Source organism: Etheostoma cragini, chromosome 9 (genome assembly GCF_013103735.1).
Source record: "Etheostoma cragini isolate CJK2018 chromosome 9, CSU_Ecrag_1.0, whole genome shotgun sequence".
NCBI lineage: Eukaryota > Metazoa > Chordata > Actinopteri > Perciformes > Percidae > Etheostoma > Etheostoma cragini.
Genome location: NC_048415.1, coordinates 12,660,904 through 12,675,386, shown reverse-complemented (window position 1 = coordinate 12,675,386; position 14,483 = coordinate 12,660,904). Strand labels below are relative to the sequence as shown.

The 14,483-nt window shown below is 38.8% G+C and overlaps 1 protein-coding gene across 3 annotated transcripts; it reads left to right on the top strand.

Moving 5' to 3' along the window:
* The first annotated feature begins 99 nt into the window (after nucleotides 1-99).
* On the top strand, nucleotides 100-13,730 carry vtg3 (vitellogenin 3, phosvitinless). 3 transcript variants are annotated; one of them, XM_034881874.1, is made up of 28 exons: nucleotides 100-233; nucleotides 703-723; nucleotides 828-979; nucleotides 1,536-1,787; nucleotides 1,899-2,060; nucleotides 2,156-2,304; nucleotides 2,381-2,531; nucleotides 2,794-2,951; nucleotides 5,871-6,036; nucleotides 6,148-6,273; nucleotides 6,411-6,629; nucleotides 7,027-7,244; nucleotides 7,351-7,448; nucleotides 7,523-7,647; nucleotides 7,732-7,833; nucleotides 7,931-8,050; nucleotides 8,158-8,344; nucleotides 8,463-8,550; nucleotides 8,713-8,898; nucleotides 9,314-9,452; nucleotides 10,345-10,513; nucleotides 10,896-11,005; nucleotides 11,097-11,183; nucleotides 11,437-11,643; nucleotides 12,351-12,496; nucleotides 12,802-12,940; nucleotides 13,026-13,136; nucleotides 13,255-13,730. In XM_034881874.1, the coding sequence occupies exons 1-27, from the start codon at nucleotides 194-196 to the stop codon at nucleotides 13,128-13,130; spliced, it is 3,822 nt and encodes a 1,273-aa protein (XP_034737765.1). In that variant the 5' UTR covers nucleotides 100-193; the 3' UTR covers nucleotides 13,131-13,136; nucleotides 13,255-13,730. The 3 variants fall into 3 exon arrangements, with proteins under 3 accessions (XP_034737765.1, XP_034737767.1, XP_034737766.1); XM_034881876.1 differs by having other exon boundaries at nucleotides 13,381-13,729; XM_034881875.1 differs by having other exon boundaries at nucleotides 13,370-13,729.
* The last annotated feature ends 753 nt before the right edge of the window (nucleotides 13,731-14,483 follow it).

Sequence of the window (14,483 nt, the reverse complement as noted above, 5' to 3'; positions counted from 1 at the left end):
CTGACATTGTCACAGGTCAACATGGCTCCTGTGCTGACAGCATGTGTTTACTTTAAATCAATCACTTCTCTAAACTGGACCTCTGTCCTGATCACAAGCTCTTAATGCAACCAGTTTTCCCAATCAAAACCCATGCTGGTATATATAAAGGACACACGCAAAAAATTCCATTCTATTCCTCAAGTTCTTCAACATGCGGGGGCTCCTCCTATGCTGCCTCGTTGGTCTAGCCGGTAAGTTTTAATGGATTTATTTACTTGTAGAACGATATCACAATACTGTCTCAGAATTGTTTAACTTCAGATTAAGATCTTTTGCAATTGACTCATAATCCCGAGGATTCCCTTAATTATTTGAAATTGTAACCATTTAATAACAAATAAGTTTTTACATGGATATCTGGAAAGTTAATATTTTAATCTACTTGCAGTCATTTACAGAGCATAATGAATTTTACTCTTAGCAATCAGTCTGTTTTTGTTGTATTTTGATGTATCACATGGGTGTTTCTTGTTTGGTTTACAATTCTAATGTTTGATATTTTCGTTACATGTCTTGTGTCTGTCTTTTAACATCTTGGGATCAAGTTGGAAATAAATCTTCTCACTTTAGCATGTTTTGTAGATCCTAAAGCCATCAAATAAATGTGTTGATATATTTACAAAGGGTCTTATGCTGACACTATGATTTTTATTCTTTTAGCGAGTCAAAGTGTCAGTTATGGTAAGTTTTTTTATCATCATCATAAATTTAAAAAAAAAAAACTAATTTCTAGAACTTTCCATAAGGAAGAAATGAAATAACATTTTTTGGGAAAAATATTTCAGAGCCCCACCTGGTCCCGAATAAAACCTATGAGTACAAATATGAGGGAGTGGTCAATTTTGGACTCGGCATGCTAAACCTGGCTGAGTCTGGTGCCAGAATCACGTGCAAGATCAAGATCAGTGGGGTGTCGGCGCAAACATTCATCCTTCAGGTAAGAGGGTAGAGGCCTAACAAACGCTTTCAGAATATATCGTTTAAACGTGTTAGAAAAGCTGTAACTGAATGTTGCAGCACAGACAATGACAGGTTGTTCTTTCTAACGTAATACAGTAAATGCCCTCATTTGTCATTTATCATTAATAAGGTTGGATAAATTCTTTGGAAGGTTGTGAAGCCTCTAATCCACCAAAACGATTTTTTAAATGATGTAGATTTTTTTTATTTATGAAAGTGCTGAAAATAAATTCAGAGATTGTTTGTTACAAATGTTTGTACATTATAGATGCACCTTCCAGGACCTTTTGTCATTTTTCAGTCATAAACAGATGCTCTGTTCAAACTATATTGGAATTAAAGTACAGTCAACTTTAATAATCCAGTAAAATGCCACAGGCTCATACCAGTTATTGTCTACTTCTGTTGGGTTACAAATGCCACCTGTGTCTCATCTAACAGAATCATCAGAGTTTTTCATGTTGACTCGCTACAAATAATCGTAAATGTGAAACATGATTAATAACCCTGCTTAACCCATCTCTGGTTCAAAGGTTTCAGATTTGGCCTTCAAGGAGTTCAATGGCTTCCAGGGGAAAGACAGCTTTGTTGCCTCCCCAAAGCTCACCCAGCGTATTGCTTCCCAACTTGTCAAACCTTTCATGTTTGACTACATCGGTGGACACGTTGGTAACATCCGAGCCTCTGCTGAGATTTCTGACACTATTGTCAACATTGTGAGAGGGATTCTGGGATTGTTCCAAGTCACTGTGAAGACCACACAGACGATCTATGAGCTTGAAGAGGTAAATCCCTGCTGACAAATACATGACTTCCTACGGTGCACCATCAGCATCCGTAAAAATGTAAACTTTTTTAATTTCTTTTTTTTTTTCAACGATTGATTTTGTTTGTAGGCTGGAATCCATGGCATTTGTCCGAGTAACTATGCTACTGAAGTAAACATGGAAACAAAGGACATGACCATCACTCAGGTTGTAGATATTAGTAACTGCAGGGAGAAAGTAGCCATGTACAAGGGAATGGCTACCGCTGTGTTTGACAAAGTCTCCAAACAGGTCTGTTTATCTTACTGAAGATTAATCTGATCCTACATTATAAATGAAACAGACCAAGGTCAGTGGTATTTTTGCTTGTGTGTCCTCCAATCTAGAGAGGTGAATCTGTCATTTCAACAGTGAGATATATTTACACAGTCAAGCCAACAGCAGAGGGAGGTCTCATTACGAAGGCTCATGGCCTGGAGCAACAGCACTTCAGTCCCTTCAACGTGAAGGGCGGCAGTTTCCAGATGCTAGCGATGTAAGACATTACGCCCGCTCATCCACAATGCTTGTCTGCAATACAAATTGCTTGCTTTAAATAACCTCTCCTGCAGGAAGGAAATGGTGCTGCTAGGAGTGAGTGACACACAGAGAGCCGTCGTGTCTGGGCCAATGGAAAGCAAAGGCAACCTTGTTTACCATTTTGTCAATGCAGATGCCAATGTACCGATTTTGATGCAGAGAATAGACAACCCAGTACCAAAGGTAACAGTTATGTGCTGCTGCTCCATAAAATGCATAGGTTTGTAAAATCTTTCTAGAAAGCATCACAAAGCACTGTAAAAGATTCACAACGTTAAATCTAAATAAATATTAAAATTAGCAGGAAACTATTAAATGAGATCAATTACATTCCTATTTTTTGTTTTTCCTTTGCTAAAATGAATTGAAATAATTTATGTTGTATGAAGTGACCTAAAGTTGCATAAACAGATTAAGTAATCATTATCTCTAATCCTCTTTAAAGGCCATCGAGTTGATCAAGCGTCTGGCAGAGGTTAATCGTTACAAGATTGACAGTGCAACAACAGAGGACACGATAAAGCTGTATCAACTCCTGCGAGCAATTCCCTACGAAGAATTAGAAGTTATGTGGAAGCAATTTGCAGCAAATGATGAGCAAAGGTGAGTACTTGGTTACTCGTTGGTCAATAATGAATAATAAAAAAGAAACCAGGGGTTCAATAAGGTATTCATAAGCTCTAAATATTAAGAAAGTAATACAAATTTCAGATGAAAAATGGAAATTAAAAACATGAAAACTGTAAGTATTCATGGATCCACCTTTTTTAGCCCTGGCAACGATACCGATACCTATACCGATACTGATACTGATACCGATACTATTGTTTAATTAATAAGCTGTATGGAAGTGACTAAAATCATACTTTTATGTGAAAGGCAACATCAGGCTTGACTAAAACATTACTTTATTAACTTTGCAAAACAAAATGTAACAAAAAATAAATACATATATATAAATTTGTTTTGAACATGAATTGTGCACCAGCAACTTGATAAACAAACTACCGGGGGAGTCACAATTTAAGTGTGAACCTTTAAAATGCAGCAACAAATGGTCAAAACTCAAACGGAAATCCAAATTCCAGTATATAATGCATGTGTATTAAGTAACCATGGAATTGAGTTGAATAGACTGGCCCCATTGTTTCTGATACCGATATAGCTATTAGTATAATCTGTGTTGGCCCGATATCTGAATCTCTAATATTGGTATCGAATTGTTGCATCCCAAATGAAAAGGCCAAGTTTTAGATTAAAAAAAAACGTTTTCTCAAAAAGCATCTTAGCAGACACGCCAATTCAATTTTTCAGTATAGGAAGTATTGTGAAGATCATGCAATACAGCAACATGTCATGATGAGGAGGTTGGGTGCAGGGGTGTGTCAATATCACTTCGAATATGCGATCATTCACTAAACCTGAACCTGGACCCATTGACAACACTGCAGCAAGGTTTGAAGGTAATAATCCTTTATAGACAACCTTTGACCAAGCATTTCATTATAGTGTTATAGGATAGTGAACAAAATAGTCCAAGGCCATCTCTCAAATCTGAGACTGATCCACTCAACTGAATAGCTAATTAAAGAGCATCCTCCAACTCAGTTCAGGAGGGATTTAGCACATTAGCTTCGATTAATGATTTATTATCAAGTTGAGGCATGACAGAAAGAGACAGTTTTTCTCACTCATTAAGATCACTGCAGTAACCGAAACCTCATATTTTATCCTGTACAAGTGCAATTAAATGTGACATCTGTACTTGTCCTTCACACTTTTATCTTTTCATTTTTCTTTATTAATGTATTCGAAGAAAAGTCTTGTCTTAAAGGTGCAACATGTGATTCTGACAGCTAGTGTTTAAATTAGTTATTGCAATACAAAATCAAAATATAAGAGAGTCGTCTTCCCCGCCCCTCCTCCCGAGTCTCGAAGTACACATTGGTTGTCTGAGACCGCAGCATCCAACAATGTTGCTTGTCTCACATAGCCAGACACAGCTGAGTAGCTAACGTTAGATGCTGGCAAAATTGACAGTTATAAAAGCCCGTGCTCAGGCGGAGCTCTGTAATCAACTGAAAGACACACTGTTTAGGCTTAGAATCACAGTAGGAACTGCTAAAAAATACCTTGCCTGGCAAGTCAGACAAGTTTGCCAAGACCCATTCTCTGTTAACACTGGAAAGTGTCTGGTGTCAACCAGGCTAAAAAACATCGCTAGCTTGGGGTCCTTATCCACCCGACTGAACACACTTTCTTGGCTTAGAATTACGACAATAATCGCTAAACACACTGCAAACTCACAGTCCTCTCTTCCCGATTTACAGCCCCCCTGTCTTTGCTTAAAATGTCTCACCTTTGTTGGCTATGGTTGCTGTCAGGTTCATAACACTTTAACTTACTAAATAAACACGATCAAGCAAGAAACGAGACGCAGACGGCAAATGTGTAGTTAAAAGACACTTGCAAGAGGGGAGAATCAGAATAGCCACCTATCTGCAGCATGACCTTTCGAGAACTCCGGGGATTTCTCTGCAGTTCCCTTGCTTTATTGAAACATAGTTTTTGATACAATGATGACATCTTGGTTATCTGGTTTATGCCTACGCTAAGAGAACGACGTGTACTTTAAAGGACCTTGAATCTAAGACACTGGTTATCTCTGTAACAGCAGCGACTAAAGAAAACACAGACACAGCTTGAAAGAAACGCAGTATTGGTAAATGTGCATATGAGATTATAAAATATAGTAAGCATATAGGTTCATATAAAAATCAAGATATGAATATATAATAATCATGAAAGCTATAAATGAAAGTCATAATATTTTAAGACACTACTACAGAGAAATATGAAATAAAAGACTTATATAAATTAATTTCTCTGTCAGTTGCTGAACAGGCTACACGGTAACGTTAGCGGTTAGCTGGGTTAGCTTGATTGTGTTAACCAGGACCAGTTGGGATCACTTTACAGGCGGTGTCTCAATTGGCCTGAAGCTAATGCTTACCTTTTCAGGACGAAATTAGCCAACTCTGAGTCCTTTTGGGCTCTAAGCTGTCTCCATCTTTTAAATACATCTTCAATATTTATCCGGGGTTTGTTACGTCTCTGGTCATGCAACTGTTAAAAACATGCTGTTTTTTTCAGGTCGGATAGAATCTATTGTATCTTTGTTGATCCTGTTTGTTTGTTTGCTTCTTTCATGGCTGTACTAACGTTACAGCTGTAGCTTAGCTGGGTTTACGTTTTTACAGGTAAATCTGGCAACCCAGGCTGTCAAACTGGGTAGTTTGATGATAACAACACACAGGCCAAAACACAAACAGAAATTCAGTCACGGGACGGAAATTGTAAAAGGAGAAAATACTGGCAGATGACATTTCAATTTAACATGTTTACTTAAGAGTTGATGACACATTGGGGTAATTTTTGGATTTATTACAGTAAATGCATTACATGTTGGACATTTAAGTATTATCTGATTTATCCATTTTCTCCCATTTAACTTATCATTAGACGTTGGTTTTTGGACATGATTGTTGAGGTAAACGATGCCAGAATCCTGAAGTTCTTCCAAATGAGGTTCCAGGCTGCTGATGTGACTGCTAATGAAGCTCTGCAAGCCATTTTGCTGGTGATGAACCATCTCCAGCCTATTCCTGATCTGGTTGAGATGGCTAAAGTAAGTTAATACTAAAGACATAGAAACTGTTTGCATATTGAAGAATGATACACATGCAATGATTCCTGATCATGTCAAAACGTCCAAATGTCTTTTGTGTATTTTTCACAGATGTTTTTAAGCATGCCCTTCAGTAAATCCAATATCTATCTTTGGCACGCTGTGGTGCTTTCGTATGGCTCTCTGGTGTACAAGCACTGCACCTATTATACACCTTGTCCTGTAGCTGTTGTTCAGGTAATTAACCAGAGGAATACATCACTTTCCTGCATAGTAACATCAATAAATTAACTTCATGCAAAAGTATATTATATAAGTAGTATAGATAAGTATTTGAAACAACTGACTGCATATTTGTTCGATATCTGTACCAGCCACTACTGGACATGGCTGTGGAAAGTCAGAGGAATGGCACCACGGCAGACATGGTCATCGCACTGAAAGCTCTGGGGAACGCAGGTCATCCAGGCAGCATTAAAACCATCATGCGCTTCCTCCCCGGAGTTGCTGCCAGCCCTGTGAATCTGCCACCTCGTGTGCTGAGTGCCGCTGTGCAGTCTATGAGACTTATAGCTGCCAGAGACCCTCACAGTGTAACTATACATAAAAGGAATACCTTTTAGATCCTCATTTATCACAGCTACATGCTAGGTTTTTATATAAATCCTGTGCTTCATGGTCAAACTGAAAATTTCATTTTCTTAATAAGATCAAATTCAGATTAACAATGCATTTACATGAAAAAGTGAACTGTTCTAATTCTGGAAAGCGTATTTACTTTTTGTTTGTCATAGGTGAGAATCATTTTTTAACAACCATACAAAAATTGCAAATGTGTTGCTATTAGGTTGTCTTTACACTGTGGAAGTAGATAATCGTCTCGATATTTACATCTACATTTAGAGTAATCTGCCTTTTTAAAGTTCATTGTTAGTTTGGAATTTGGCAATCTTTCTGAACTCCCAGTCATTATAACACTTTTGTTTTCAGGTCCAAGACATCACCATGAGTCTGTTCCTGCAGAGGAACCTTCCCACTGAGCTTCGCATGATGGCCTTCATGATACTGTTTGACACTCAGCCATCAATGGCTCTGGTTTCCACAGTGACTGTACATCTACAGGAAGAAAAAGACCTCCATGTTGTTAGCTTTGCATACTCATACTTTAAAAGTGTCGCCAGATCCAGTACTCCAAACAACCACTTCCTGTGAGCAAATCTATGCATTTGAAACCAGTTGGGTGTTATTGTTCATGTTATATAATCTCAGATGTTCTCCAGCATTCACTTACTTTTTTTGTGTTCTTGGCGATAGCTCGACTGCCTGCAACGTAGCCATGAAAATCCTGGCCCCTAAATTTGGCCGTCTCAGCTATCATTACAGCAAAGCAACGCGAATGGACTGGTTTAACGGTACGCTCTACTACAGATTCTTGGATTTGTCTGAAGCTGTTGACGTGACAATTTGCTTTTTTCCTCCGACACAGATGATTTCCTAATTGGTACAGCAGCAGAAGTCTTCATGCTACGAAATGCAACAAACATCTTTCCCACTGAAATCATGATGAAAGGAAAATTTTATTTCATTGGTAGCATTCTGCAACTACTGGAGGTACAGCGCTATATAGAAACTTTTAATTGAAGATAAACATGTCCGCCAATTGTAATTAGTAATCGTTTTCTTTTTATGCTGCAGTTGGGTATCCATGCTGATGGGCTTAAGGAGCTGCTTGGCGCTGGCATCCCCAGTTTTAAAGGAGATCTTAGCGTCAGTGACTTTCAGGCTGTTCTCAATGTGGTAAATACATAACTGAGACTTTAAGGCAGCATCACAACTGTACCATGATGTGTCAGCTTTATACGTTTGGGTGACTATTGTACTATGTCAATTTCAGCTTAAAAACTGGGAAGTTCTGCCCAATGATAAGCCTGTCCTCTCTGCCTATACACGGGCCTTTGGACAAGAGTGGTTCTTTGCTGATATTACCAAAGACACCATTCGGAACATAATCAGGGTGAGAGAACAATATTTTCATGTCTAAGTTGGTTTAGTCAACATAAAGAACCATATTTACATGCAGTGTACAATGTCACTTACATGCTCCTGTGATCCCTCTTGCAGGCTTTCAGTCCAACAGGGAAAGAGAACCCTCTGTGGGCTGCGATTGGGAATTTACAGAAGGGAGTGTCATGGCATTGGACAAAGCCATTCTTAATCTTTGAGGTTCGCTACTTCCAAGCTACTACCCTAGGTCTCCCACTGGAGATAAGCAAATATTATCAAACCATCAATGGGATCACTGTAAATGGTGAGGGGTCAAATTAGATGTCATTTAAACTTTATTTTTCAAATTTCTATAGATTAATGACTCAAACAACTTATTTTATTCGATGAACCAATGTTACAGTAATTTGTTTCTTTTGTAGCCAAGGCTGCAGTAAATCCAACACTGACTGATCGTCTTGGACAACTGCTGACTTCTGACATTTCACTAGAGACTGATGGTTTTTTTGGGTAAATATCTAATCTTCATTTAATTTAATTAACATACAGTACACCATCATGTTCACCATGTGCAACTTACTGTAGTAAGCAAACCAAATTGCCTTACACTGTAAGTGCACTATTTGTGTTAATTCTGTGGAGTGACATCTGAAATAACCTCTTCTTTTTTAGTTACACAAAGGATTTTTGGGTTTTCTATGGAATCAACACAGAGTATTTCCAGTGTGGTTCCGAGTTTGAGAGCAAAACACCTATTTCTATCCCTTGGAATTTTTCTGCCAAGATCAATGTCGGAGAAAAGAAGTTTGAACTCGACTTCCCTCCATGCAAAAAAGAGTTTGAACTTTTTTCAGTCAGGTATGTTTCAGGGTGTGAGAAATTATGGTTTCATGTAAGTATCACAATTTTGAATTAATTAAAACAATTCAAAAAATCGTCTTGTAGATCCATGTAGTAATATCATGGTTTCTCAACGCTGTGTTAACAAAACAGTGGGCTGTTGAAACTCAGCGGACCAAAAACTGAATGCTTTGTCATGCTTTGTGCTGGAGTAAGAGCCTTAAAATAATGCCCCTGACTTATTTATTGACTTGAGAAGCAACACCAAATCAAAATTCAACTGAATCAAATCTTGACTAAGAATCAAAATCAAACCTACCCATTATTTGTAATGGTTTTGCAATACAGCTGTGCTTCAAGCTTTATAAAATCTATCCACAACACAGCCAATGTTCTAAGTCTAAGAGTTCTCACGTTCCTTTCCAACCAACAGCTCCAATGTGTACGCAGTCTCCAGGAACCTTGAAGAGCCAGCTTTGACTAAAATGACTCCAATAATGGCCACCACTACAGACTCCAATGATGAAGTCGTCATCAAGGGGCCATCCGCCGTGGGGCCAGAGTCAGATCAGGTATAGTTAACCCTTAAGATTACTGTTGGAGTTGAACTGATTAATTCAAAACACATTGCTTTTCTCACACTGTCTGTCTGAATTTACCTGTATGTCTGAAAACGCTTCATTTTTGCGTCTGTCTCTTTAAGCCCCCCTCCCGTGTAGCCCATTCTGCTCTATTTGGTTTGTGAGAAAAAAATGGCACACTTATGCAAAGATGGTTCTCAAGTCGTTGGCAGGCATGGATTGGCCACCGGAAGATTTCGCGCGTGGAAGGGTCTGTTTGTGTGGGCCGAATTTGCTCCTCAGCGGTTTTTGATAGGTGTGATGATCAATGTGATTTGGTTGGCCCATAGAGAGAATAGGATCATCAAATGATTGGCCAACTTGCGTGTGTTATATATAAACACTGGCCATTCACATTATCGGTCTTAGACTGACCAGCCCACAGAGAGGGGAAAAAACACATGATTGGCCCACCGGTTTGGCTCACCAGTTTGTCTCTCATCTAAACACTGGCCAATCACATTCTACTACAGCCCACCACCATCCTACCATAGGGACAGAGTGCATTTAGGTTCCGCCTGTGGGTTGGTTTTTCCAGCCATCTCTAGGAGTGCTAATTTATGAAACACTCCTGTGGTTAACATTAGAGGGAAGGAATAAGCAAAGGATACTGTTGAATAGGTTTGAAGGACTTGTTGAAATTTTAACACAGGATGGGGCTAGGCCAGCCTCAAGTGGCCACTCAATAAACTTAATTTTTTAGCGTCGAAGGATGATAGGCATTCTAGATACTCAAAAGTATGTGTACAAGTTCTGAAAAAGTGAGTTTTTCATGACATGTCGCCTTCCTTTTTTATTTTTAGAATTCAAAGTAGATAATTATGATTTTCATCCAATCCAACAGATACTGAAACCAAACATCTGGCATCCGAGATCCAAGACGTGTGCTGAGAGTAAGATTTACGGAGCTGGTCTGTGTCTGGAGTCTGAGTTAAGGAGAGAGTATTATCATGAGGAATACCCCCTGTACTATTTTCTGGGATACACCAACATGGCATTGAAAGTAGTCCCAGGTAAAGTACCAACACATTACACCTTACAGTACTGGGCAATCCAAAACAGCATCACAAACTCACATGTAGCCTCAACAGTGCAACAAATATTTAGCAGTTAGGGCACACAACTCGAGTCACACTGCTAAACGTACATTATTTAGAAGTGTTATCTGTTGCACAAACCCAAGTTTGACCACTGGAGATAAAAAAAACAAGATTTCAGAGGGTGTTGTTGTTGTTTCTTTATTTATAATATTTGGTTTTGCTCAATTATCAAAGTAAAGTAATTTAATGATGGCAAAGCAGAAATTGGATTTCATTAGATTTTACTGGTGTTCATGTTATTGTTCCTGCCTGTATACATTTATTTTTGCTAACATAGCCTGTGCACTTTTATTAGTTCAGGCAATCAAAGCTGTTGACAAAATCCACTTTGAGGTTAAAGTCGGCCCGAGCAAACATCCAGTCAGCACACTGCAACTGCTCAAGACTCTGAGGAGGCTTTCCAAGGTATTTGGCTACCCTTGTAATGTTATTATCTGTGCACCTGCTCTGGTGTTTTATCGATTCAAATTCTCCTGGTGCTTAATTGTGTTTACAGGAAGCCACCCAGGGAGTACGTCTGTCCTCTGATTCAGCCTCAAGCGTCAGAGGATCTCATCACAGCCATCATAGCAACCTTTTTGAAGTATGCTAAACGTACTCCACAGAGAGCGTACCAAAATGTGTTTCACCTTCAAACAATAGGATGTTGGTTCTGAGCAAAGTAATCATGTAAAATGTTTCAGCTGTGGTAATGATTCATGATCTCATCACCAAAAAGTGGTCCATGTTAGAAATGCAGTTGTTTGTGTGCATATGATCTAAGATCTGCACCTACTGGACATGATGCCCACAAACATATTACAGCCTAATGGAATGCCTTCTATCTCATTCAATAGAGCTGGAACTCAACCCCTGAAGCCATGTTGAATATCAAAGCCTTGGCCATGAGTGGCAACCAGAAGCCAGAGGGTTACGATGCAGCCTTCTTCCACACAACCGAGGCAAACATTCAGAATGCCCAGATGATTGTGTCCCAGGTCGGAGAAGACACCAATTGGAAGATGTGTGTTGACACCAATGTGAATGCCCATGTTGAGGCAAAGGTACACAGAAAACCCACAAACTATTTTTTATTTTTATCTAAGTGAATAAAATGCCAGAAATCTCAAGAATAATATTGTTGTTAGCTCATGCTATTACCAGCAAATTCCCTAAGAAGACTAAACCAGCAATCATTAATGATTTTTTTTAACATTAATATGCGTTTCCCCCAGCCTGTCTATGGTCCCCCAGTGGCTAGAAATGGTGATAGGTGTAAACCGAGCCCTGGGTATCCTGCTCTCCCTTTGAGAAAATGAAAGCTCAGATTGTTCCGATCTGGAACGTTACTGGTTACGTCGCCTTTCTCTGCTTTGCACGCCCTGAGAATTTAGCCCACCCATGTTGGTCAAGGCCACACCCCCATCCTCGATCTCAATATCTACAGACACAGAAATGGCATGTCCTATGAAAAACTCATTGCAGGGCTGGCTCTAAAGGCTGAATTTCAGGAAAGAGACTTCAGGTACAGTTTTAGGGGACCACTTAGGTCTATATAAAAGCATCCAAAAAGCTCCATGTCATGGTACCTTTACAAACATTTAAAAACCATATCCCAATTTATTACATCCTGCTACATCCTGCCACCATCACTAACAATTAATCTATTTTATTATGGTTAGGTATTTTATCATATTGCATAGTGAGGCCGAAGCCAAGTCTTTTGCTTGTAGGGACTCCTTTCAGGATTGATCTCTTGTGTTTGGCCTAGGCACACATTGGATGGGGAGCTGAATGTCAGTCCTATGAAATGTCAGTGGAATCTGCAACTGCCCATCAGCCTGGCTCCAAGCCAACACTCAAGGTCACAGTACACTGGACCAAGATACCAGGGACCATCGCAGAGTTGGGCACAAGGTGAGCGAGGTAGAACAAAAGTGACATTTGAAAGAACATAATGTGAGGAGGAAGAGAAGCGTGAGCTGAAGAAGAAGGAGAAGGATGACTCCAAATCACTTACTTTGCTTTATAGAGCATGGTGGGAATATTTTCTGTGTTCACAATTATGAGACATACTGGCATGTGTTAAAGAAGCTATATACAGTATGTGTATGTATATATACATACGCATATATAGCATATATATATATACATATATATATATATATATATATATATATATATATATATATATATATATACGTTTTTTTTACCTCTCCCAGAATTGAAAGCTACATTCCAGGCGTGGCTTTTTTTCTTGGCTTCTACGAGACACATGAGAGAAATGCCAAGCAGGAGATTTCTGCAACAGTTGTGGCCGCCTCAGCAGACAGTGTCGATGTGAAGATTAAATTCCCAGAGGTATTGAAGGAAACATTTACTACATAGATTTTTATGCAAAACTTGTACTTATGTGAATGTATCATTTATTCTGTCTTGTCATTAGCTTACAGTCTACCGCCAGGCTTTTCCAGTTTCACTGCTGACTGGCAGTTTTCAGGAGTTTCAACACCACAGAAACACAACAATCGGCAGTTTTGGACGCGCATAAAAACATGTAAGCTGCATAAAACCTGTTTGATTAAGCTTAATTGGATTTTCATAATAATTCTCTGTCTTCTTGAAAATTGTCTAATGTGTGTGTGTGTGTGTGTGTGTGTGTGTGTGTGTGGCAGTGGATTGTGTTGACTGATTTCTATGCAAAACAGATGAGCAAAAACAAGCAAAGTGCTGTGCCATTTTTGCTTGCTTCTTAAAATATGTTTTGTGCTGAAACACAACAAAGCCCAGATGGGATCCAGATGTGTCTTTTCACAGTGATAACGGTGCAACCAAAATCTCAACACTGTGATGAAAGTGAGGATTATAAAAGTTCAGTAATCCATCAGATGTCACCCTTTTGAAAATAACCTGTAAAGGTCTTGAATAATTCATTTTTAAGTGTAAAATTTTGAACACCATCTTTTGATGAAATATTTTGTAAAGTCATGCTCTTGTCCCAAAATATTGTATCATCTTCATGCATTTATCAAAACTTGTTTCAGCAATCTGTGTTCTTGCTCTAAACCTGTTATAAATCCTTTGTTCTTTGTCCATCTGTGCGTCCCATGATTACAATTAAGAACATTTAAAGAGTCCCCACCAAGTTCAGTGTCTGCAGCTTGAATGTAGTTATAGAAGACCTTTTCATGAGATATCATTTAGACTGTACATGATTGATTTTGATCATTACAACTAATCTGAGCTCAAGTAATAAAATCTCTAGTTTTAAATTAAAAGTGTCAACTTTGTCTGATTGTAACTTTGCACTGCTCTTTGCTTTTGCTTCAAAAAAGATGCCAATTCTAATTTTCCTTACAATGTTGAAGAGATGGAATTGGCAGGTTGATCTACTCTAGCAGCCAATCTGGCAAACAAACAGTTTTTGGTACGGGTCCTGTTATTCTCTAAATATCCCATTTGATTGTCAAAATACTGAATGTTTAGTTTTGGATTCATCAACTTGGATCATAAATGTCCTTTTTGGAAAGTTTCTACTGAAAGAGACCAATGTGTCCAAGGTCTGTGTGACCTGCTCTGTTTGTTTGGTCAACTCAAACAACAGGACTGTTTGCAGATATCAGTACACAATGTCACCGTGCATCCCCTTAAAGTCATGCCAAATAAAGCACTCTGTGCCCTTTGCCTAAACATGTCAGAGGCTGATTGAACAGTTGCACTACATTATTTAATACTCAGACATCTGAAAGTAGACTTTGTAAATGGAAGAACGATCTGTAATTGATACTCCTGAATTGGACTCGGCCCAAATCTTGACTTTGACTCGTAACAAATGGGATGTATCACGAGCCAAACGTAATGATTGCATCTTAACCAAAGACTGGTTGTCCTAACTACTACTGGC